General features: G+C 37.1%; 2 protein-coding genes across 2 annotated transcripts in view; one reads left to right on the forward strand and one right to left on the reverse strand.

Annotated features, from left to right (window-relative positions):
• Window positions 1-27,853, forward strand: part of LOC140146543 (WD repeat-containing protein 89-like) — a 286,375-nt gene that overhangs the window by 164,746 nt on the left and 93,776 nt on the right. The window contains exon 3 of the mRNA XM_072168419.1: window positions 13,743-13,840. The gene's annotated coding sequence lies outside the window, so the exon portion shown is untranslated. The remainder of the gene's footprint in view (window positions 1-13,742; window positions 13,841-27,853) is intronic.
• On the reverse strand, window positions 22,383-24,387 carry LOC140146542 (ficolin-3-like). The gene has a single exon (XM_072168418.1). The coding sequence runs from the start codon at window positions 24,358-24,360 to the stop codon at window positions 23,197-23,199; it is 1,164 nt and encodes a 387-aa protein (XP_072024519.1). The 5' UTR covers window positions 24,361-24,387; the 3' UTR covers window positions 22,383-23,196.

Raw genomic sequence — 27,853 nt, forward strand, 5'->3', positions numbered from 1 at the left:
GATTTATCTGCCTATGCATGTTATGTTTCCACTTGTAATTTCATGTTCAATTGTGCTAGTGTGTGATGCATGATTCTTCTTTCCCCTGTATAAAGCATCACTTATATTTTTCTGTGATAAGAACCTCATAGTACCATGGTGCTGATTGGCTCATTAAATCATATATTACAGTGTTCGTAGCCAATCAGCAGGTAGTATTATAAAAAACATACAATAGCCACAGGTGCAAATAGCATGTTTTCCCCAAAAGCATTTCCTGTGTCGTAATGGGTTGTCCTGTTTTTCAGCTCTATGCAAACAGCCCCAGGTGGCTGTTTCAAATTGACACTGCATGGCAAAAATTAAACCTTCTCCTGGAAGATTTATTTGCATATTGAGAGCTGGTACTGTATTTTGTTGTATTGGACCAGACTGATCTCAAGTTAATGTATATAGGTAACTGGGCTAAGTGCCTCACACTTGCAACAACATCAACACCATATTAAATGTTGAGGGTGTCATAATTTGTTTATTTAACTGAATTATGATCAGACTTCCATAGAACATAACTATTTCTGAGATATTTTCTTTGCTGTAGACAAATTTGTTTGGTCATATAATCATCTACAGGATATCAGCATTAGTTTGAAAATAAAACCAGCAACTTGCCCTGCTTGATTATGTCATCAGTTTAAAAACAGGGAAAATATGACACAACATCCAATCATGGAGGTAGTCATAGAGACCCCCTCCATGATCCAATGGGGGAGTAACACAAAATATATAAACAGAGTTAAAAACCCGATGTTTCGAAAAGACAAAACTTTTCTTTTTCAAGGAGTAAAAAGGAGACCTGCTCTCAATATAGTGGAGACCAGCTCATCAATGTCACCAAAATTTCAAGATTCGCTTCAAAATTTCAATACTTGCTGAAGAACCAGTGGCATATGTATGAAGCGGGGAAAGAGCCACAGCCCCTACTTTGGCCAGTGTGGGGGAAATGCTCTCAGTCAGGGAAATGCACCCAGTCATGGAAAATATATGCATCGTAAATGTTTAATGTGCATTGATGGTGGGCAGATGTGATGTTGATGCAATAGTGATTGGCAATTTGGTTAAAATTAGTTAATAATGAAAAAATGAAAATTTGTGAGTCGTCGGGGGATTGAGACCCATGACCCCCCCCTCTCTTTTGAAAACATGTCCACACTACTGTTAAGAGCCACTTAGCCAATACCAGGCATGATTGTACTCATTTAAATGGATTAGTAATAACAATGTGCCATTCTGAAATTTTAAATAAATTTTTAGTCGTCGGACAACTTGTCCGATCTGCTAAATTAGATTTAACTTTACCTTATATACTAATAATTGTTATGAACTCCTGTCTAAAAGCCTATCCTCATAAAAAGATTCTGAAATTTCTTTCAAAAAGATACAAATTGGCAGAGTGTATATGGTCTGTGGACTGATTTTATTAGCATCGCACAGAGTGTGGGTTATTGTACAAGTACTCGCCCTCAAGCTTATGTGTATACTCAAGCATCGGAAATTGTTTTTTCGTTAACAAATAATATTCAAGTCCCCTCAAGATTGTGCACACTACACAATCGGCATTCAATGTTGTAGTAGCCTCACAGGCATTCTGTACCAGTCTATAGGCTTATTCAGACAGGAGTTATCCTCGGTGTGAGTGTATCACGGAGGTAGTGCAATGTCATCTTTTAACTTGTCCACACGGCAGGGTGTTGGCTAGCCAGCCATGATGACCCCCGTCATTTTGGACGGACAGTTTGCTCCTGGGACAGGCAAAATTAATGGCTGTGACATGTGCTGAATTCTATAAATAATGCTTGAACAAGTTCTGTGGACTCAAAACAAGGCCAAACTAATAAATGAAGGCTATAGCAATAGCTTTTCGAACTGACTGAACCCCTGCAGAAGGGGCAGAGGTCTGGTTTATGTTTCCAAGGTCAAATTTGGATTGACAGTTTTGGTGAAAATGATGGGCACTTGTCAAATCCTAGCTAAGACCCTGCCACACGGTCCGTCCTCACGGTTGTTAACTCTAAGCCCCGCTCTAAGCACTCCGTATTAGCTGCAGTGATCGCCTCATGTTAGTGTGCTACCACACAGATTTCACAGTAGTAAATCTTTTGTGTTAAGCTTTGTGTTTGCTAACACGATATTTGTTCAGACAGGCAATTACACTTAGCTGGACAAGACCATAACTGTAAGCTCGTCTGAACACAGCTTATATGAGCATCCTGCATTTGAATCCAGGAACACCCGGGAGGCAGGCGGTTAAATTCTGCATACTCGTCATTAATGAAAGTGCCCCCTATGGTAACCTTACTTGTTCCAGCATAGCTAGTGGTTGTCAGAGAGTGATGTATGGGATTTTTGACGGGCTGCCAACTCAGCTCAGGTGGACAATGTCAGGGAGCGAGAACTCAATCGATCAGAATGTTGTGGAGTTTGCTTGTTTTTGCAATAATTTTTGCCTTGTTTTGACTATATTTGGCCTGAAGCTACAATTACCATTTTTCTTTATGCGTCAAGTTTTCTCTACACTATGAATCTTATTAGATCAGCAACTACTTTAGGTGGCTGTTAAATTTAATTGAAAAAGGGTGCTTAAAATTGCAGTTCTTTAAGGGGGTACTACACCTGGCCAATTTTGTGCCTATTTTTGCATTTTTCTCAAAAATTATAGCGCATTGGTGACAAGTAAGATATGTATATTATAGGGGCAAGGCCTACAACTACTGCACTGAAAATTCAGCAACTCAAGGCAAGTAGTTATTGATTTATTGATCAAATATATGTGACCGTACACCACGAATGAGCCGTAAATGTCCTCAATTGTATTCTGAGTTACAGTGTAAAATGGGCATGAAGGTCATATTCATAGGTATTTCAATTTGGTGCTACGTGTATCTCATTAAATGAGGTACACGTAGCACCAAAGTGAACGTATGAATACGACCTTCATGCCCATTTTACACTGTAACACAGAATACAATTGAGGACATTTACGGCTCATTCGTGGTGTACGGTCACATATGTAACTCCACAACTGTTGTCTGTGCTGAAATAAAATGTTCAGCTTAGTAGTTGTAGTCCTTGCCCCTATAATATACATATCTTACTTGTCACCAATGCATTATAATTTTGAGAAAAATGCAAAAATAGGCACAAAATTGGGCAGGGTGTAGTACCCTTAAAAAACCACAAGAACAGGTATTTATATCACAAATTTGTATTGGAATTTGCATGAAAAGTGGGTAAATTTGATGATAAATCCTTGTAAACAGTTTTTGAAACATTGAAGAGCAACTATAGTTACCTACTATAGTTATGAATATGAGTGAAGAGGCCGGGTCAAAAACTTTGTCAAAGGATTTTCTTTCTTCTTTTCCTTATACGTAGTAAATGTCACCAGTTGAACTTTTTCACTTTCAATTGTCTGTTTTTTTCACCTGTGCTCAGCTTGGCTTGTACATATAATGTGTTTTGTATAGTAATTCAAGTAATTCAATTGCAACCGCATGCAAACCCTACATTGAATGCTATATGAAAGGTCTCGCAAGTCTGCAAGAGTCTTGTGATTGACAGCTACTTCACAAGGAACAGAATATGTCAAAAAGGTCCCAATTATATCCAAAGTGGTGATCTATCTTACGTTTGAGGAAGAAATCATGCTTTACCAGTCTCGCTATGTTATTGATTCACTGTGGGTGGGTTACAATGCGCATGTCATAGGTCATGCACAGAAGAAGATAGTGGCGGTGATATCCCATAATGCATTGCAAATTTTTACCAGCTATGTGTTAAGTGAATTAGGGAACAAACCAAAAATTTGATATCCTGTAAACGTACAATGTAAGTGCTTCCATTAGGAGGCTGACTCCCCTCCTTCTCTCCCTGAAATTTTAGTGTGAAATGTTGAAAATTCCACCTGAAAGATAAACTTTGACTGGTATTTTAAGGTTAGCCGAGAGTTTTTCATGCGCTTGATTTCAGAGGGCGTAAGTTCATAACAGAAACAGCCATGCAGAAAATGAACAAGAGTAACGGGACGTAGGCCTACGTACAATAGAATATCGATCCACGGTCAAGACATGAAAAGGCTATGAAACTTGGCTTAGCTCGTGTCCGGAGCTCGGATGCGGGGTGGCACAAGCCGCTGCAATTTTCACAAGGATTTTATAAATTTTAAAATTGATTGGGGGCACTTCGTCAAGCTACGCCCTGGAAAATGTGTTGATTTTGAATTTATAGCTTTGATATCTTTGATGAAATCAATGCTGCTATTCCCCTGATTTATACAATGTAAGGGTAGGCAACAACAACAATATCAAAAAGCAATTATTTGTAAATCGAATTTGGGATGAAAATCAACAAGACAGACTTAGCAGGCCTACAAATTTCTGAATTATATAAAGTGAAAAACAATCAATCACGATTCACTGCACTCAGCGAATCAATCAAATAAAACTAAAAAGAAAGGAGCAAGAAAGAATAAAGAAATAGTGAAAAGAGAAAGAAAGAGAGAGAAAGAAAATGAACGAAAAAAAGAAAAAAGAAAGAAAGAAAGAAATAAAAAAAAAAGAAATGAAAAAAGAAAGGAGAAAGAAAAGAGGAAAGAAAGGAAGTAAAAATGAGAAAAGAGAAAAAAAAAGAAAATTCAGCCACACGGAGACTCGAACCCACAAAAATAGTTCATCTTAGATTCCCAGTCCAACGCTCTATCCACTCGGCCATGGATCAGCTTACGCAATTGACTGTTCTCAAAGCGGATGATGTAACTATAATTGGATGCAATTACATGATTACAATCGCGTCCGCATTATGGCTCTTAGAATAAACACGCATGTCGGCGCTGAAATTTTGAACGAACTGATGGAGGAAAACCGCGTTTTTTGCAAAACTAGCTTCAATTTGGAGTGAAAATCAAATGGAATAGCAATTGGCAGAATGTTGAGAAATAATGTAGGTATTCAGATGTCTAAATTAACGCCTCGTAATCAAGATATCGATAATTTCACAAACCAGCTTTTTCTCAAGCAAATTCTCCAAAATTTTCCCCCAAAATGGGCTTTTAAAATTTAATCGGTACTGTATTTGGTTCTTCCCCATGGCAACATTATTTCTTTGATCGATTTGTAATACAATACGAAAAAGAAGAAAACAATCACTTTCGGTGTGGATTTATACGGAGCGCACATTTGAAAAAAACCTCATGGAACGTGTTTTTGATCTTGTGAACATGGTGGGTAAAAATGCTTTAAACGAAGGATTTTCAAATTTATTCTAATAATTTGTATATAACACACACAAAAATGTTAAGCTACATCCAATGCACCAACATTTCACTCGCTGCGATATTTGATTACTGAGAAAACTCTGTTTTAGAGAACAACTTTATACGTCTTTTATCGTTTTTTATCGTCTCTTTGTGTAACCTTAATGTGATCAGACTTTTTGACCCCTCCCTCTAACAAAAAGACTTTCATTGGTCCACATTTTTGACACATTCCCTCATTTCAAATCTTTAGTTTTGGTTTCTCTTTTGTTCAGAAACCAAAAATCAAGGGATTAAAATGTAAAGCAGATCTGGTCTGCAATCATAACACTATTATGCTGGGAGGACACAGTATAGGGTATATAACCAGTAGTATACAATAGCCTATTGTGCTAACATAATTATTATCATGATTGATATCGGAAATCTATCCCGCGGACGACAGTTGATGCTCTCTGTCGAAGGTGGCATATTACACTCACGAGTTCTAGGCCTAGAAATCATATACATGCGCGTATATTAAAGGATGGGGGTGGGGTGGGGGCTTTGTTTGTTTGTATGAAACATAAACGATGCATGGAGATGATTTGATTATGAATTAGTTTATTATCCCCGGAAGCACAACCCATACCTCTTTAAGAGGGGCCTCCCCTCCCTATATAACCACCTCTTCCCTAAGTGACTCCTTATCCTCCCTCCTCCTCCCCTACATTCGATATCTTCATCTCGAGCTTTCCTCCCCATTTTCTTTCACTTCCAATGCTCTCTCCCATCTGTTTCTCTTTCTCCCGGCCCAATCGGGCCCATACCCCCTTGCCCTCCCCCCACACACACCACGCACAATCTCTTCTCCCCTCTATCTTCTACTTTTTGCAGTAAAAATTGCTTCAGTAAAAGTCATTAGGTTATTAGAGGTCATATAATGGCCTTCCATCGATTCTGGTACATGGGATTAAGGACATGAATCGATTTTGTTTATAGCACCTATATACAATTACAAATTATAGTGGCGCCTTTTGTAATGTCGAATGCAAATATTTCGATGGTCTATATTTTTTCACAGGTGAAATAGCCCAGGCTTATTCGGTTTTGTAAACCACATCTTTCAATGTAGATTACCATGCTCGATTTCTCTCCTCGTGAACATTGCACTGCGAAATTTAAACATTTCTTTTGTATACTTAGAGTAGGTAACTTCAAATCAAATAATTTTACGAGTCACGCCACTTATAAGAAACTGAAACCAAAACTGAAACTGACTGACACAAATGTTCGGTTTTAAACAAAAGGTAGAAACAATGAGTTCAATATCTTATGATTCAAGTGGTTAGGCAGGACAATAGGAAACCACGTGACCAAAACCAAAATCAAACCTAAAACTAAACATTTGAAATGAGGCATTGTAAGACTTCAGACCTGCAAATCAACAACTGCAAATTTTGCTGTTGAAGTAAGCATTGAGTCGGTTCTGACCTGTGGGCCTCCAAGTTAATATATTGGCAGGCCCACAGTGATTTTTACAGTCTCCTAGCCAGAAGCCTGCCTAATTTAGAGAACTACATGTTATATGTAGGCTTCAACCAAATGAGGTACTCGTAAAAAACAAAGACTGGGTGTGAATATAGTTTACAAAAACTGGATTGAGCAATGCATGCTGGGAAGGGATCATATCAGTATCTGAGTTCTAAACATGATGCATTTGTGCCAATAGCAATGTGAGAGGCTACCCTGCTTGCCTTAGGCTAATTTTGTATGAAGATGGGAAGAAGTGGATGAGACAAGATAGTAGGCCAGACAAGCCAAAACAAGACTTTCTACTGAGTGACCTTTTGGTAATGTGGCAACCTATTTTATTGTACTAGTATTGGGCTATTCCTGTTGAAATCCATATGCCCCCTATGGAAGACATGACCTTAATCTCCCACACAAGGAGTGTGAATTTTAAATAGGGTTACCCGAATGGGTGGCTCCATTTAAAATGCACACCCCTGTGTGGAAGATTGAGGGTGTATAGATTTTAACAGGAATGGCCCAACTTTGCTTAAGATGACCTTTATGTAGAATAAGCTGAACTTCTTAAGATGGGAATGAAGAGGATGACAATACAATGTTTATAATATGCTGGCTTTCTTCGAATGACTATGATTTAAAGTGGGTTAGTTTTAAAAAGTTAATAAATACAACCTTTCTTGTGCCTTTAAAACTTCTTCAGGTCTATGAATGTTTATCAGGGTTTATAAAAAAAAAAAAAACTCCCAAAAACGTAGAACCATTTATAGACCAAGGTGTAATCCGGGTGGGGGGCACTCAACTTAAATTTTGGTTGGGGTGTGCAGCACAGAGCACCAAACTTTGGAAACTATGAACTGATTTTCTTGCAAAATAGGGGCTTGATGAACTGAAATTTGAGCCAAAATTCCAACTTTAGCCAAATTTGGGTGTAAAGAGCTACAATTGTCAGAATTTGAGGCTCAAATAACTGGAGCAGATCCAAATGTGGGTCTTAAGGAACTGCTGGTGAGCCTGAGAAAGGGACCCGTACCACCTTTACATGTGAGTGATGCCTTGAATGATGCCTTGAACCAAGGCTAATATTTCACATGATTAAAGCAGTATGGCGAGGAGGAATTACTTAATTCACACTTGAAACTTAGCAGGAAGATGTTATTCCAGCTCATCCAGAGGCTTGCTTTAGCATACATGAACATGCATATGTCGCTGGCCAGATTCTTCAAAATACATAAATTCATGTTAAAAGTACTTGACTTGGGTAGATATCTGTGCGTTTTTGTGTCAAACATACATGTATGGACAGCGCCTTTTGCATGAACATGACACGACATGTATGTGTCGCTGGTCAGATTCTTCAAAATACATAAATTCATGTTAAAGTACTTGACTTGAGTAGATATCTGTGCGTTTTTGTGTCAAACATACATGTATGGACAGCGCCTTTTGCATGAACATGACATGACATGTATGTGTCGCTGGTCAGATTCTTCAAAATACATAAATTCATGTTCTAGAACTTGACTTGGGTAGATATCTCGTCCATGCATGCATTTTTGTGTCAAACATACATGTATGGACAGTGCCTTTTGTATGATCAGATTCTTAAAAATACATTAATTCATGTCAAGAAGTTGACTTAGGTAATATCTTGTCTGTGTGTTTTTGTGTCAAACATACATGTATGGACAGCGCCTGCTTTAAAATACATGAAATACTCAAGCCTGTTACTCAAGAACATGACATGTTTGATGTCTTAGCATGTTAGGGACTGTCCCTACTTTTGAGTTGAAGCATTACCCTCTCCACATGGGTGTCGACTGCAGACGACAAGATCCATATTTTCGTTAAAATTACAGAAATATATATACATATTCATGACCATATTTGGAATCAGCATGAAAAATGTGTTAAAATGAGTACAAACAAATCCACTATTGGTTCAGTGGTTAAGTTAGTTGAGATAACTCTTGATATTTTGAGAAAATATTTCAAAACTTGGGATGTTTTATTTTGAAGCCTTTGACCAGCATACAAAGCATTAATAATTGGCTATTCTGATTGTAAATCACACCCCCTTTGAGGAAGATTTTGGAAATCCAACCAAATTCAACAGTTGTTGCCATTCCTGATCCAACAATTTGGTCCATAAAGATTTTAGAATTCCAATTTTTTTTACAAAATTGTGTAAAATCTAATCTGATTTCAATTTTTTTGATTGGATTTTAAATGTTAATGACTGTGCATCAGTTGTTTTGAGGGTTTTGTGCGCACAAGGGATATTTTGAGGACCAAAGCACAATGTTTAGATATTTCACAATACCCAAAAAATAACTGATGCAAAGTCATTAACGCCATTCATAATCATCACTTTTCACTTTTTTAATTCCATCTGCATCACATTTTCTTCTTATAAATTTGAAAACAAATACAATGTTAACTCCATCTTTCAGTTTCCATGACACTAGAATGTATGTATCTTAGAGAAAATATTAGGTTCAATGGGAATTGAATGGACATATCTGAGTTTATGACCATTGACTTGTGAACCAGAGCATGAGCAAATTATAATTTTACTGCTGCACTGAACTGCATTTCCGTAGCCCAAGGCATCTGGGAATACTAGAAGTCGCATCAAAATGTCTTTATTTTACTAGAGAACATGAATAGGTTAAGAGGGAATTAAGTGGACATACATGAGTGTATGACCAATGACCATGGTGAACCATGCAGAGCATAGCAAATTACAATTTTCCTGTTGCAATGAAGTGTATATTTTCCTCAGCCCAAGGCATCAGGTATTATCAGAAGTCACATCAAAATCTTGGCATAAAATATGAAACATTATTTATAATGAGAATGTTATGCGGCCCATACACGATCAAAATATTGATCAATATTGGGGACCCTAGATGCAGGAGTGGATACAAAATCTACCATTGTGTGTGGGAATGGTAGATTTTGTACTCTTGTATCTACTGTCTTTGATATTCTTTGAACAAGTTCATTAGGAATGTTGATATCAACTGTGAATTTTGTTCATTTTGAACAATTCCAACTAAAAAGTGAGTAAACCAACTTCGTTTTTACTTGGAATTGTTCAAAATGAACAAAATTCACAGTTGTCTTTGATATTGATCAATAAGATTGAACGTGTATGGGCCGAATAAGATACAAGATATGACCATTGAGCTTGGTAAAGCAGAGCATGACCTGCAAGATGTACAGGTTTAGTCAGCATCAAAGTGGTTATGTAATTCTCTTGGTTACCGGATCACGCTATTTTGGTATGCCTTTAAGTGCAATATACTTTGTGTGGTGATTGTTTTGATTGTGGTTCATTACTCAAGTGTGTAATCACGTTGACACATTACGTAACTTTGCTGGCACTAATACCAAGTCCATATTACCTTGTTTACAAAATACATGTTTTGTACCTTTAATACATTCCAAAAATAGACTTATACAATACTCATTTTCTTGCTGCAAAGGAGTGTGTTTCCTCAGTCCAAGGCAATAAGGAATAAGTCATAGCAAAATGTCTGCATCTTAAAGGGACATATGACTAATCTCATTGTGAATTGAATGGACATACAATGAGTTTATGACCATTGACCATGATGAGCCAGAACATTAGCAAATTATAATGTTCCTGCTGCAATGAAGTGTATTTCCACAGCCCAAGGCATCGTGGAATATTAGAAGTCATCAGAATAACTGTGCCTTACAGAAAGTATGAATAAGGTAAGAATTCAATGGACATGTATCATATGAGTTTATGACATTGACTGTGATGAACCAGATGATCAGCAAATTATAATGTCCCTGCTGCAATGAAGTGTATTTCCACAGCCTAAGGCATCATGGAATATTAGATGTCATCAGAATATCTGCATCGTAGAGAAAATATGAATAAGTTAAGAATTGAGTGGATACATACATGAGGTTATGAAATTGACCATGATGAGCCACATGATCAGCAAAAAGCCAAATTATAATGTTCCTGCTGCAATGAAGTGTATTTCCTCAGCCCAAGGCGTCATGGAATATTAGAAGTCATCAGAATATCTGCATCGTAGAGAAAGTATAAATAAGTTGAGTGGTCATACATGAGTTATGACATTGACCGTGATGAGCCAGATGATCAGAAATCTATAATGTTCCTGCTGCAATGAAGTGTATTTCCTCAGCCCAAGGCATCATGGAATATTAGAAGTCATTAGAATAAGGAATAAGTCATAGCAAAATGTCTGCATCTTAAAGGGACATATGACTAATCTCATTGTGAATTGAATGGCCATACAATGAGTTTATGGCATTGACCATGATGAGCCAGAACATTAGCAAATTATATTGTCCTGCTGCAATGAAGTGTATTTCCTCAGCTCAAGGCATCAGGGAATATTAGAAGTCATCAGAATATCTGCATTGTAGAGAAAGTATAAATAAGTTGAGTGGTCATACATGAGTTATGGCATTGACCGTGATGAGCCAGATGATCAGAAAATGATAATGTTCCTGCTGCAATGAAGTGTATTTCCTCAGCCCAAGGTATCAGAGAATTAGAATGATCTGCCGAAAATAGTGGCCATACATGCGTTTATGACCATTGAATGGTGAGCCAGAGCATGAGCATAATTATTATAATTTTCCTGCTGCAATGAAGTGCGTTTCCACAGCCCAAGGCACCAGGCAATATATTAGATATCATGTATCAAAATGTCTCCATTTGGGGATGAGATATGAAAAATTTCAATGTTTAGATACAAGACACAACAGAACATAACCTACAAAGGGAAAGGATTGATCCCAAGTCTATCATTATTACCTTCATTACAAAATACATCATGTTTGTACCTGGCATGTAGTCCAAAAACAGTCATGACAGTCTCAATTTTCATTTTCTTGCTGCAAGGGAGTATATTTTTTCAATCCAAGGCATCAGGAAGAAATCACAGCTAAATGTCTGCATCTTAAAAGGAAATATGAATAATCTCAATAAGAGTTTGATGGAAATACATGATGTACATGAATCAATGGTTGCAAGGCTAAAGGATTGTGTCCAAGATTAAATTACCTTGTTTACCAAATACATGTATTGTACCTTTAACTCTCTTCACGCGGGTGTCGACTGCAGACGACAAGTTTTAAAAAAATTCAAAATTCAAGCATTTCAGAAATGTAAATTTTCACGACCATATTTGGAATCAGCATGAAAAATGCATTAAAATGAGTACAAACAAGCCTAGTAATAGTATTGATTCAGTAGTTCTTAAGATAGTTCTTGATATTTTGAGAAAATATTTCAAAACTTGAACTTTTTCCATTGAAGCGCATGGCTAGCACGCAGAGCATGAATGCATTCCAAAAATAGCCTTATGCAATTCTCATTTTTCTGCTGCAAGGAAGTGTATATCCTCAGCCAAAGGCAAAAGGAATAAACCACAGCAAAATGTCTGCATCTTAAAAGGACATATGAATAATCTCAATAAGAGTTTTATAAAAATAAATATTGTACATGACCATTTAGCTTGATGAACACAACATCCAAAAACCCAACGAAGATGCCAATTTCAAAGTCAGTTTGCTCCATTGCAAGCCCTATTGATTTGTACACAAGGCATTCTATTCTCTACCAAGAGAACTAACGATGTGATTCCATTGATTAGCACGTTAAAACTAGCATCATGCATTCATTGATTATAGAACACAGAATTGCAACTTTTGATTTTGTTTCTTCCTTAGGTTTTTGATCACCGTTATAATTCTCAACCAATGTCAACAAATAAGGTCTTAAATCATAGCTAAAAAGTACAAATAGTGGCTGCTTGTTTTAATTTTGACATATTTGTATTTATTTGGGGATATACAGGGGTGACCATAACTGGTACCTTAATTCTTTGGCTTACTGTATAATTATATACCATGTTGTGAATTTAGTCCAAAAGTATTCTTAACATTCTCAGTTTCCCTGTTGCAAGGAAGTGCATTTCCTTAGCCTAAAACATCAGGAAACAAAGAAGGCATAGATAATGTATGCACATCTTGTAAAGGAAATAATGAATAATTTTGAATTTTCATCAGGAGAATTTTAAATTTGCACAAGACATGACGATTGCATGATGTGTGTGATAATGTCTACATGGTTTTTGCAACTTGGTTTTGACACATTTAAAAAACAAAAAGTGTGGGGCAGATGCAATGAATGGCAAAGACCTCACAGCCAGTTCCGATCAGGGTAATATTTTTCACTAAATGATTCACTCAAGTTCAATAGGAAATACAAAAAATGATTTGGGCAGTCCACAGTGGTAATTTCCATCTTATCAATGTGCACTTTACATGAAATGGATCAAAATGGATTCTAAGTATATCTTGTCTGTCAACCCATTTGCTATTTATCCATGGGACTTTCGACCAGTGAACCTTTTATACATGTCTATAATGTAAGGTTAGTGACTTCAGGTATTTTTGTCCAGAAAGCTTCCCTTGATACAAACTTCCATTCCACTGCTATTAGCCAGCTAACATTCAACTAGAAAATGCCTGAATTCTTACTGAATGCTTTTGCATGCTAGCCATAGGCTTCAACACAAAAGTTTTGATATTATTTTCTCAAAATATCAAGAACTATTCCAAGAACCACTGAACCAATACTAGGCTTGTTTGTACTCATTTTAATGCATATTTCATACTGATTCCAAATATGGTCATGAAAATGTAGAATTCTGACATTTTTGAATTTTGACCGAAAATTTGGAACTTGTCATCTTCAGTCGATGCCTGTGCAGAATGGGTTAATAGAAACATGCTTTCAAACAAGTCTGGCATCACATGGCAGTGAATAGATGGTCACTCTAGGTTGTATCGCCTAAGGTATAACCACTCCTTTTACATTAACTTTTTGCCTTAATGGATTTTTTTCCTTTTTCTCTTCCTTTTGCAGTGCATTATGCCGAGACCCGCTGATAGCCGTTGCATTATCGGACAATACAGCCAGAGTGCTTTCAAAGTCAACGTTACAGCATGTTGGAACGTTTAAAGGTAAGGAAATATGACACAAGTAACCTGTTGAAGAAGAGAAGATATCTTACACTTCCCACAATGCATTCCTTTCATTTCAATTTTCTGTACTGATTTACTATCTAGTGCAACATGGTAGTGACAAAAAGGACCTCAATGAACAAATCACATCGAGATCTTTCAAACTATGTTTATTTCTTGACTATTGACCCATGTTTAGCCAGTCTATTCTCAACATGAAAACAAAGGAAACCTGTACAAAGTAATAGGAGTGTCATTTGATGTAATGGGGTGATGCGTCATGTTGCAAAGGATTCTGGGAAGGGTAAGATTATCCTCTTGTGATAAGCAGTTTTCTTAGGCAGGTGGACAAGTCGATGGCCTGGGGTAGGGATGACGGCGTTTCCCAGTACAAACTGTTTATATGGGGCTCCACCAGTGAAATGGGTCTCATTTTGGTCATGTGGTATAGGATTGACCTTTTTTGTGTAAAAATTTGTGAATAGATTGTCAATTTGTTTTTGTCTCAAGTTTGTTAGGATTTGCCCAGCCCAATTTCATGAATCTTGAGCCATAATTCTCGAACACAAACAATTTGACATCGTTTGAGAACAAATGATGTCAAATTTGTGTTAAATTTGAACATCTCAATGTCCAAGAAGTATGAAACTCTCAAAATGTTGCCATGGTTAACTGTGATTTATTCAGGATGAAGCCGAAAAGTTCCATTTGCCTAGAAAGAATTGGTGAATCTGAAAAGAGCTGTTTGCCTACTAAATAATTAGTGGTGGATCAGAAAAGAGCTGTTTGCCTGCTAAAGAATAATGGTGGATAAGAAAAGAGGCACCTTCTTACTAAAGAATTGTTAGATCTAAAATAAGATTACTGCCATTATACAGAATTAGTGGTGGATCAGAAAAGAGCTGTTGGCCTACTAAATTGGTATTTCTGAAAAGAGCTGTTTGCTTACTACAGAATTAGTGGTGTATCATAAAAGCAGTGCCTGCTTACTAGTGAATTGGTTGATCTGAAAAGTTCACTGAAGAAATAATGGTTGTTCTGTAAAGATCAGTAGGCACTGGACTACCCTGGGCAACTGAAGTTTTATTGACATAAATGTCACAATTCTAGCTAAGTGCAATCTTGTATGCTATGAACTAGTTGATGATGATAGCTGCATAAATATCAAATCGTGATGTAGACAATTTGGTGTAAATGATTTATTCCCTTCAAATTATGCAGCCGACATTATCAACATATGTCCATTGGTGCGAAGCAAATGTAGGCAATTTGCTGCTCATGGATCATTGTGTTTCGGTGACTATATGTGGTAATCATCAATGTGAACAGTAAATGATGTTACTGTTGCCAGTTTGGCAGGTATGGTGCTCAATTGGGCTACTCTTAATTAGTGTTGCCACTTTAATGACACAATTTGTCATAATGAAAAGAGTGGTTAAGTGTTGCTTGTTTGTTGTTTGATTTTTAAGCATGGGCAGAGGAGGGGGGGGGGGCATGACCCTCCTAACATAACCCTGCAAGGGGACACCCACCCCCTAAAATATCATAGAAGAAAATATACAGCAATAATTGTCCTGTGCTTATTCCTTTAAGCCCCAAAACACTGTGTTTTGCAAATAAATAGAATAAAATCACAAACTTTTGTGTGAAGTGTGCACTGGCCATCAAATAGCCAAACACACCTTCATCTGTTGCAAAAATGTCGCAGTAAAACCGGAACAAAATATGCTTGTCCCCCAACCCCCTCTAAATTGTAATGCCTCTGCCTCTTCCTACATTTGGTAAAATTAAAATTATCACTGCCTTTTGCAGACTTTTTCTATCATTCCAAAGACCCTATATTATTTTATATTGAATTCCTTGTTCCTAGGGCGTTGCGTTGTATGTCATGCATCCTTCAAAAAATTTAACATATTCATGTTCATGGAGCTGCAGTTCCTGAACTTTATTGAAATTGCAATTCAAAGTCCACCATTTTTTATTTCAGTGCATGAATTCCACAGTCCACATTCATAGGAGAAAAAAAATACTCTAAAGTGGCAAAAAGTGTGAGCCATTTTGTCCATTTTCTTTACCTGACACAGATTTTGTGATAAAAATATGACAGAAACACTTGTTATGGATCGAGCATTTGGTCTCATGGGCCATGTGACAATGGCTTAACGTAAGCATTAAAAGATGTCATGTCTGTCGCGCTATTGATATAGCCTAGTTACCTACAGCAGAATCTTATTTACACAGGAAACTCTCCTTCAATAGTTTGTAAAACTTAGGGACATTGCACTGATGGATAAATATCAGTATTATTAGTTATTGGGTTAGACGTCGATATTGTGTTGGAAATGTCGATGCTGAACCAATAACAAATTGATCATGCATTGAGTGATTCTAGTTGTAAATGAAATAATTTCAAGCATTTGTATCATGTAGAAGTACATGAAATAAACTGCTCTATTCAGGTTTTGCACTGAGTTCTTATTTCTGTTCATACTTTTATTCCAAATGTTGAGGAAGGCGTAAAATATGCAATCATCAAAAATGTTATACTTGGTTAGTTGGTGCATACTGTACATGCTTCACGTTTGGATCCAGGATTGTCAATGGGGTTGGGGTGCAGAGGCTACAATTGGCTAAATTGGACTGATTTGGTATGATTCTTCTTGATTTGTGCTTAATTTCCTATGTTTTGGGAATTCTATTTGGGAGAGCTGTACACTGGATTTTCTTCATTATGTGGACCCGCCAAAGGACATTGACAGCCAATGTCCTTACTAACCTAGCACAGCAAAAGTGGGAAATGGTGAATCCAATGGATGAGGACACAAAACATATCAAGGATCAATGAATGATACAAGAATATGAACAACTGGAGAAAAAGAGCAAGGCTCACCAACTTGACGTGGAGAAACAAGTAAAATACAGACTAGACAGTACGCAGGGGGACAAAAACAGCAAATGTAGGCATTAGAAGTAGGTAAAGTTTGATAGCCAAAAATTACCAGTTCCAAGGCTCAAAGAGGTACTGGACCTGCAAAAACAACTTTGATCAATGGGAATACAATTTAAGTACACTAGAACAAGTGATGAAAATCGCTGTGCACTTAAACAAATACGATAAACCATATAGCCAATGTAGGCACAAAAACAGGCAAAGTTCAGTGGCCATAAATTGCCAAATCCAGAGCCCACAGAAGTATCTGGACAATATTACAAGAGTACACTAGAAGTGATGAAAATCACTTTGCACATAGCAGACAAACAAAACCAAACAGACAAAAAACAACCACAGCACAGCACCCAATTATGATGTTACACCACACAATACCCATAGGGAAATCATCATTTACTGTCCTCACATAATTCAATTTTCAAATAACCGTCCTGAGTCGTTGTGAGCCAACATAAACATGATTTACATCTTACGCTGTGTTAATCATTGGGCTATTCCAGTTGAAATCCATACACCCTCTATGGAAGACATGACCTAACTCTCCCACACAGGGAGTGTGAATTTCAAATGGGGTTACCATAATGGGTGACTTCATTTAAAATCTACACCCCCTGTGTGGGAGATTAAGGTGATGTCTTGCATAGGGGGTGTATGGATTTCAAGTTGAATAGCCCCTTCTCCACAAGAGTGGAAAATGAACTGGATATTACATGTGACCTAATTTACAATGCTCCAAATACAAAACCAATGTGGCATCAAAATATTTGGAAATTTTGGATCGCAACAGCGCACAATTATCAAACGTGACTAGGGGTGTGATGTACGCATTAGGATTACGACAACATTATGTTACCAACGCTTTGATGGATCAGTCTGCATGTGATCAGCATCATTTGGGTACTTCCAATGATGTAGAACTAAAGAGTACTGACTACCCCATGTTTGCTGTCACTCATGGAGGCCAAAAAATATACCTCTCTGCTCTCACATGTGAAAAAATAGTGACAGACTTTGCAACAGGATTCTTTTGGCATAAAGCATGTGCTTTTGCGCAGTTGTATCCAAATTGACCTTTTGATTGAATTTGTTGTTTTTAGGACTTCAGAGCGTGATCTTGTCACAGCGGCATGATACAATTGCGCGGTACCCAGGCACCACTAGTCAGTCACACTACGGTGCACAACCAAAGTCACGAAAGAATATTTTCTAATATTTTCATAAGTATGCCTATGACACGATATGAAATTTTTTGAGATCTGCTATCTACTGAAGATAGCTTCTTTGAGATCTGCTATCCACTGAAGATAAACATTTTTTTTGTTTATGTAATGAAGATGTCATCTTTGAGATCTGAAATCTACTGAAGATAGTGTCTTTGAGACCTGCTACCTACTGAAGATAGCATCTTTGATATCTGCTATCCATTGAAGATAGCATCTTTGAGATTTACTATGTACTGAAGATGTCATCTTTGAGATTGCTATCTACTTAAGATATCATCTTTCAGATCTGAGATATACTGAAGAGAGCATCTTTGAGATCTGCTCTCTACTGAAGATAGCATCTTTAAGATCTGCTATCCACTGAAGATAGCATATTTGAGATTTATTATGTATACTGGAGATGTCATCTTTGAGATATGCTATCTACTGAAGATAGCATCTTTGAGATCTGAGATATACTGTAGATAACATCTTTGAGATCTATCTACTGAAGATAGCATCTTTGAGATGTGCTATCTACTGATGATAGCATCTTTGAGAGCAAACTTGTTTGCTTGAAATATAAAATATAAAATTTAATTAAATACTGATAGAATTTTGTTGACATTTTTTGTATTATCACTTTTTAGTAAAGAAATTGTGTGGAAACCCCATATTTGGTAGTCCAATTTGGCGACTTCATCACTATGATGTTTTACCATTTGCTTTCCTGTAGAACCAAATGAATAAAAAAATGGGCATCTAAAAGTAGTGGGTACCATTATAGAAGTTAGGAAACCATCCAATAGTTTGATTACATCCTATAACAAAAGTGCTTTCCTTAGGAGGCGACCCCCTCCCTCTCTCCCTGACCTCTGTCATGAAAGTGTGAAACATTGAAAATCCCAACCCCAAAAGATCCAACTTGACGGATATTTTTTACAAATATTTTATAAACATAATCACTTTTTGACCCCTTCACCTTAACGAAAGGACTCTCATTTACAGGACGTCATTGCACTTTCCTGTACCGATGATTTAAAAAAATTGGGTGATTTGCCGCAGGATTCAGGCCTAATGTTCTGGCAACTCTGTATTAAATCTACATTATTATACATTCAAGGAAATCTATTCCCTATAGCCTTGACCACTTCAATGCAGAATAATTATGGGACTAGATCTTGAATGTTGCATAAATAGACATCAAGTAGTTTATTGTAAGAAGACCCTATCTGCAATAGCTGCCATATATACTTTTGACCATTTCTGCATTCTATGAGTGTACACATTTAAAAATATGACACCTGGCAGCTATTGCAGGTAGGGTATTCTTGCACAACAACCCCTCTATGAGTGCTGTTGAGAGTACAACAGGAAATATATAGGTAGTATCCTTGGGGGAGGGAGAAATTTGATTAAATAATAAAAGGGAAGATGCTGTTGGCGAGAATTGTCACTTGTTCAAGCAGAAGTTGTTTGTTATGATGAATATAGTCATTTAATTTTATAATGGCTAAACAGGATTTGAAGTGGGCAGTTTAGGGACGTACCATTAGATTCTCAGGGTGGGGGTAGGAAGTTTTTCAAACAAAAAAAACTTCACCCACTACATGAGCAAAAAAAACAAACTTTCCCCACCAACACTAAAAAAAAAAAAAACCTTCCCCCACCTAACTGTGTATAATGCATGAAATTAAAAAAAAAAAAAACTTGCGCCTTTGGCGGCAAAAAAAAAAAACCTTCGGCGGTGAAAAAAAATTTCTTCCCCCGACCCTAACTTCCTACCCCCCCCTGAGTATCAAATGGTGCGTCCCTTATCACATATAAATAGAATTTTGATGTCAAAATTGTTTTATTATATAAATGGAGCATGTTATTGGTTACATACAGTCAGCACAATACAATTTTAGGCTATTCCAGTTGAAATTCACTCTCCCCTGTGGAAGATTTTGGAAATATCTTCCACAGGGGGAGTATGTTTTTCAAATATAATTGCTCAGGTTTTATCATTTTGAAACTCATACCCCCCTTGTATTGCGGGTTTACCTTTAGCTTCCACAACTGGAGTGAGTGTTTCAAATGGAAGTTACCCAATTGTCTATTCTATTCAAAACTCACACTCCCTCTGTGGAAGACTTTAGCCAAATCTTCCACAGGGGTAGTGTGGATTTTAAATGGAGTAGCCCAATAAGGGAGCAGTTTAAGGATCAATCCTTACAGCATAAGATGATAAGTGAGGGAAGATTTCAAAAAGTCAAGGTGACCATAATGTGTGTAAGGATGTTTTCTTTAATTTGAGATGTCAGTAATGGCAAGTGTTGGAAAAAGCACCAAGTTATGAAACATAAAGTAATGGAAGGTACATAATTATTCAAAAGTTGACATTTTCATTTCTGTCAACGTTTATATGTAGCAGAACCCATTGTCCGCACTGCAGTATGCATAAGGCTGCGATCACATAGAAGTATACGGTATTCGCTATACGATATACTATACGCTCATTCGACCAGGCTGAGTTCACATAGGAGTATACTATGTGAACTCAGCCTGATCGAATGATCGTATATCGTATAGTTAATAGTGCCCTCTTATGTGACCCGGTACTATAAAATTACCTTGCTTGATTTAAGCTATACGCGTGTACCTGCAAAACGTGAACCGTATACCCGAATAGTATACTTCTATGTGATCGCAGCCTTCTGCACTTTTTGAGTAACGGTTACTGTAGTATGTCCGATGTTTGCACTCACTGTGTAGAAATTAGTTGGGTCTGCTATAGGAAATTTTGCCAGAAGTAAAAATACTGAAAAAATGCGGCAAAGCGAGGGAAAAAATAGCAAAAAATTGAAATTTATTTTCAGATTTTGGTGATTTTGCCAAAAAAGCAACAACAACAAAAAAAACACCGCCAAACCAACCCTACTTGAAAGGTCCATCCGCCCGTAGAACAAGGTTGTTTTTTTGATTGCCAAGTGAGCATTTCATCAATTAAATAAATGATGCACACACAGATTGCTCTAATTACTTTCCTGTAGCAATTTATTTTAATTCAACTAGTTTTACGCATTTGTAATCAATCACTCCTATACAAGCTGTATCAAAATGATTGGTATCCATCAGTTTTGATGGTTATTGAAGTCCTGGTTCTTCTAAATTAAATATATGGTCTTCTTGAAATGCCCATAATTTATTGTAATATGACGGTTTATGACATTAAGCACCATCATGTTCATGATCACTGGAAACCGATGTGTACCAATCATTTTGATACAGCCTCTACATCAGGTTGTATCAAAATGATTATTCTGCAATTATTTTCAATTTTTGTAAACATATTGCTGAAATTTGCTGCCAATTTTGTTTAGATATTCAAATTACTGAGAATGATAAAAATCTGATTAGCAATCTTTTTTGCACCTGATTTGGGTCAAAATTAAAGCCTTTTTGTAACATTTGCTGAGGATCGGAGGACACCCTCAGTTGTGATCTGATATTTTTTTCATTAATAATAATATATTAGTCGAACACGTATGTGATGTTCATCGCACAGTATGTATGCGGCATGCGGGATGGTCAATACACACACATGAAAGGATTGTACTGTATAACGACCCCCAGAGTAACATTTTCAATTTCAATTTTCTTTGCTTTATCTCACTTGTTCAGCTCAAATTTAAAAGGGGACATATCTGACAGTAAACGCTAACATTTTATGAAAAATAAATACTAATCAATTTTTTATAGAAATGTTACAATATGGATTTAACTTTTTTTTTACAATAAGTGGCAATGGCAAATTTTGCCAGCTTTTCATGCATACTTGGCTTAAGAGCAAGAATTTTACTTGGCCACAGTGGCGTAGCCAGGGGAGGGGGTATATGTACAAAATGGGGACGGCAAAGAGCAAAATGTCCTTAAATGACCAATCTGGGGCAAAAAATTGACAAATGTGGACGAAAATCTGGCTTTGTCTCCGAAATGGGGACCAAAATCTTGCCTTGTCCCCTAAATGGGGACGAAACTACGCCACTGCTTAGCCATGGACATAGCAAAGACATCACCATGCATTGATGGTAATTTAGGCAGGCTCTTGGTGCAGGTGTAAATTTGTCAATATTTGGGTAACATCAAGGGATTTCTCTCCATGTAATAGTGTTTTTACTGTATCTATAATTCATGGGACCACCTGCAAATAGGCAAGGTGTAAGGACTAGTTTAAAATTGATCCTATGGGGCACAATCCATCTATTTATATGATGTTCACAATGAATATGTACCAGTTGGTCTGCTTCTTGACAAGATTGTTTTGTGATTAGACTAAATATCACAAAACTGATGAGCTAATTGAGTGATCACACAGCCTATCTAATTATACAGTGTTCAAAAATATATAAGGTACCAGTTCAGTTAGACAGCTATCTGTTTTCATGATTTAGACTAAAATATCACAAAACTGAAATAAGCTAATTGAGTGCGCACATTTATACAGTGTTCAAAATATATAAGGTACCAGTTAGGCAGGTACTTTACTTATCTGTGTCCATTATTAGACTAGATATCACAAAACTGAAATGATAATAAATTGAGCATTAACACAATGGCTGACACATCTAATTATAGTGTTCAAAATATATAAGGTAAAAGGCCAGGTTATAGTCTGAGATTTTTGCGGGTGATTTGTTGTAGCAAGAGATATATTTTCCACTCAAACTGGCCTAATCCATTTGAAATCCATACACCCCCTATGGAAGACATGACCTTAATCTTCTACACAGGGGTGACTCCATTTGAAACCACACACCCTGTGTGGGACATTTGGTCATATCTTGCATAGGGGGTGTATGGATTTTAAATTGAATAGCCCATTTGACCCCATTTGACCCCAAGATACATATCTTGATACACCATATGTGACACAATCTGGTCCATGGGGGCCAAAGAGGGCAAATTTGAAACAGAGATAAAGGTAAAAATATGGAGTAAATACAATAAAATAGACAATTAAAAACGTCATAACTTTAAAACCAAGTATGGTAGACCTTTGGTGTTTTCAGTAAATGATAGCCTATTGTATGTATAATGTAATAATTACAGCAACTCAATTATCAAAAATGCCTCCTTTGGCACGGGGGCCAGATCGTGTCACATATTACAAAATACAAATCACTTGATGAAACCAGCATAGAGATTAGTGTGATATGAATCTATTGAACAGGTCTCAGCATCATAGTTGATGCCTTGAGGGAATGCCCAGACCAGTACATTCCTGTCCAATGTTCCGCTTCAGGACCTAAATACCTGCCATTTAAGTTAGCCGCAGTACAGTAATAATACCACCAGCCACCTTGTCTAAGTTGACCACAGTTACCATTAGACCAGGTATCATTATCCCTATCGTAGGTTGTAAAACCCCTGTTGTTATCAGATGACAATGAATCCCCAGCAGTGCCACTATGTGACCCAATGTGAAGTCTATAGTTAGATGCTACATCACCAATGCTGAAGGACTGATATTCTGCATATGCTTGGTCTCCATCAAAGTCTTCCAGATTTATGCGCAAAACCCAAGTAGCTCCTGATTGGGACAATTTATGTATTTTTTCCAGACCTAGCCAAAACTCTCCATCCAAGCTGCCGAATCCCTGTACATACTCTGTCCATCCTCTATAAAAATCAACCGATCCATCAAATCGGTTTTGGAATACAGTCCAACCACCCCCATCAGTCTCCATGTCACAATATACATCAAATGATAAGCCTTGATTAGGAGTGATTTTGTAGATGCCAGAAGAGTAATGTCCATGAGAAACAAGATCAGAGCAATCATGTATGAATGGACCAGTGACCATTCTATTAGTCATCTCAGCTGCTTCAGTCATCTCAGCTGCTTCAGTCATCTCAGCTCCTTCTGTGGTGGTCATCGCAGATCCTGTGGTGGTCAACTCGGATCTTGTAGTCGCCATCACAGCTGTTTCAGTGGTCATTGTAGCAGTTGTAACATGAATTGGATGGTTACCGGGAACTGAACTTACATGCCTGCTGCCAGTAGACTGCTCTTGTGGATTCTGAATCTGATCATGGGGTTCTGAAATCTGTGGTGATGATTGGGACATGTGCTGAAGCATTTTTTGTTGGTTTTCCAAAACAGAAACCATGGTATCTTGCATTTGTTGACTTTGCAATTGTAGGAGCGTTACAACTTGGCTAAAAGAATCTGCCATCTGAGTTTGCGTGGCATGTATCTGAGTCAGAGTATTAAGAGTCTTGTTTTGAGTCACTCCCATCTGAGTCAGTGCATGTAGAGTCTCAGTCTGTGTCTCACTCAGTTGAGTCAAGGCATGCGATGTCTGAGTTTGTGTCTCACTCATCTGAGGTTATATTATCACATACAGCTATTGTTCCAAACTGCTTTCAAACTTAGGTGATCCTGGACTAAATTCACACAATATTCTATATTCGATATGCTGTAATAGAATTATGACACTATGACATTTTGTTGATTCAGGCTTAGAGGTTGTAAACTATCGCTATGGCGGATGAGCTCTAATAGTCTCATTGCAATTACATAGACCAATAGTTTCAATTCAACACCAGTTGTTCAAAAGTTTACTTGAAGTTCTGTAGTATGAGTTTTTGTACCCAACACATTCACAGGTCGTTGTACAAGCTAGCAAGTATATTGAGGTTAAAGAACTGTGTCCTGACCTATGAGCATGCTGATATCATAGTTTCTTGGAATTCAAATGTCAGTTCATGTAGAATGTATGCGACACATTCTTGGCATGCGAAAGCAGTGATACTAATGCTGCTATTTAGCCACTGTATTGGGCTTCTTGACAATCTCTGGCCGCAGCTCAGAAAATACTGCTGAGATTTGTTAAAAATTTGATTATTTGCCAATGAACAGGCTGTAAACAGGGTTTTTTTCACAAACCCTTGAAGAATTTTTCAACCATTTAAGAGTGACCAATGGGCTATTACAGTTAAAACCCATATCTACCAAAAACGTTTCAAAACGTAAAAAGCGGCCAAAGTTTAAAAAATCTTTCCTGTGTGGCTTTTCACCCTTTTTAAACTTGGTCCCATTTATGAAAGTTTTTAAAGACCCATACTGAAGTCATCTATAGGCTACTTGTTGGTTTTCTTAGTTGTCAATGTTTATTTTGTAGAGCAAATGAATTAATGTTCGTGTGTAATTGAAGTTTTTCCGTATAGACGATATAATGTATTTTGTAGCAAATACTCACTTTGTTAAATTCTTCATCGTCATGTGCGATTCTGCGCCTTATGTACAGATGTAGGGCCTATATGTAGCAGGTTGACACACAGTCAATTTGCTAAGTATATATAATACTCTACTACTCTTTATGATCACGCAATATAATAAAACATAAACCTTGAAATGTTTTTGATAATACATACGGTAGCCTACGTCATATTGCACCGCTTTCGAACAGTCTTAAACCTATAAGAGTACATTGTTGCATGTAAAAATTAGGACTCATTCTTCATGTTAATACTACTTTACTAAATGGGACCAAGTTTAAAAAAGGGTGAAAAGCCACACAGGAAAGATTTTTAAACTTTGGCCGCTTTTTACGCTTTTGAAACGTTTTTTGGTAGATATTAATTCTTTTTTTGAGGTAAACAAATATTGCGCGCTAAGTGGTTCTTTGTAGCCATGTGAGGTGAACTAGTTGGATATCCATATTTCGCGGTTAATGGTGCTTTGTAGCCCTGTGGGGCAAACTAGTTGGATATCCATATTTCGGGTGAGTGGTTTTTGAAGCTCCGAGGGGCAAACTAGTTGGATATCCATATTTCGCGGTTAGCGGTTCTTTGTAACCCTGCAGGGCAAACTAGTTGGATATCCATATTTCGCGGTTAGCGGTTCTTTGTAACCCTATGGGCAAACTAGTTGGATATCCATATTTCGCGGTTTGTGGTTCTAGTGGTTTTAACGACCCGTAACCACCCCAGTCAGCTGCATACCGCATCCAGCTATTTTAATTATCAAAATACTAGTTTTTTAATGCTATGGGGTAACAGAATTATTAAAAAAATTAATAGCTGAACCCAATAGTTCAGCCAAGGACTGGAAACGACATATTGATGACTTTATATAGAGTGTATTCAATAAACCCAAGGCAGAACGAGAGTTGCTAAGTAACCGCTATCCGAACCATAAACACACATGCATGATCAGACAACGAGTATTCAATTTCTCATAGCATCCCACGTTGTACACACGTCAGTCGAATTTGGCGGTGTTGGTTTGTTAGCCCTCCAAGTTATAACATCGTTCACTTTGTGTTGAACATTGTATGTGGGCCTCGCTGTAATAACATAAAGATCAGTATGATCAGTGTGGTATCACAGAGCAGACCCTTGAGCTCATTTGGCTCATTTGCATGGCAGTCGGACTCGCCATTGTATTTGATCATTTGTGTATGGAGAGCAATGGCGACCCGTCATTGTATTTGTTCATGTGTGTATGGAGAGCCACTCTTGGAGCCCATGGGACTTAGGCTAGGTCCTCAGGTAGAGTCAGACGCTGTATGTACTAGAAACGCCCATTCTTGATTCTCGTTCATTCAATGTTAGCATTAAATTTGTATTGCCCATGCCCTGCGTAATGGAAAAACCTGAATTTGTTACATAAAAAGAAATGAAAATTAAAAAAGCAAGGTTCCACCTGAGTACATATTAAATTGGTGTAGAAATTGTTTTCAAATATATATATGAATTTAGACAAACATACGGGATATAATGAACCTTTGACATGACGCCATGATGACATGATTTTATTAGTCGTTTTGTATATATCATAATACCAGTATTTGTAATTTTATATTATATAGAACTAATATTTTGCATCATAAATGCGCAGTTCATATGCACAGACGATTACTAATCTTCAAGACTTCAAAATAACATGTTACTAAGCAGGTAATAGGTGCTGGCCTTATCCTATTGTACTTGTTCATTTGTGTATGGAGAGCTCACTGACCTGTTAATAGAGGTCAATGGGATAGCTTCTTTATGGGACACTTCTCCATCGGTTTCAGGGCGCAGTTCATTGAACTCAGCGGGATTCTATTGCAAGTGCTTTTATATTATTACAAAACGGATCGTGGTTATTGCCTTGACAAATCTAATACATAATTCATACCAGGGATTAATAAATCCAGGGGTGCGGACATTTCAAGCCACATAATCTTATGTAAAACTCTGCTGGGTGTTTCGATCATGTATTATGCGTGTTTGGTCAAGTGAGGGTAATTTGTAAAGCATCAACTTGTGAACAAGTCATAGAGGGTTTGATCATGCTGATGATGTTGCCATTTTGGACGACTTCTGAGTGTTTAAAAGCCCAAAATGAATGAATAAAATCGTGTATGAGATATTTGCGGGGATATTTGGGTACATTGGGCACTTATGGGTTGGGTATAATAGATTTCTATGTATACAATTAAGTCTGATATATTTTCGATGGAATATATATTTTCACTTGAAAAGTTAGTAGTTTTCCGAATTGCAATTTCTGAATATTATATAAAAGGTGAGAATAAGACTATAAATGTAAGAGTATGGGATAATTTTGATTGTTAATAAATGCTAAACGCATGCGGTAGACATCAGCAATATCAGGGATTGCCGCGATTCTTGCAGTAGCTTTTATGAATAGAATACAATAGTGGATACAATAGCGGATACAATAGCGGCACAATAGAGCTCTCTTACGGGCAAATAAACCTTGTCGCGTTTTGCTAAATTTCACTTCTTCTTTTTCATGAACTAACCGTTATTTTTTTAAACTTGTGGCAAAACTTCGACCTAAGTTTTTAATACCCCACATGT

The sequence above is a fragment of the Amphiura filiformis genome, chromosome 2 (assembly GCF_039555335.1).
Source record: "Amphiura filiformis chromosome 2, Afil_fr2py, whole genome shotgun sequence".
Classification (NCBI taxonomy): Eukaryota; Metazoa; Echinodermata; class Ophiuroidea; order Amphilepidida; family Amphiuridae; genus Amphiura; species Amphiura filiformis.

Bases quoted from the DNA above. Each gene is read 5' to 3' on its own strand.
- LOC140146542 (XM_072168418.1), bottom strand. From the start codon at position 24,360: ATGAGTGAGACACAAACTCAGACATCGCATGCCTTGACTCAACTGAGT.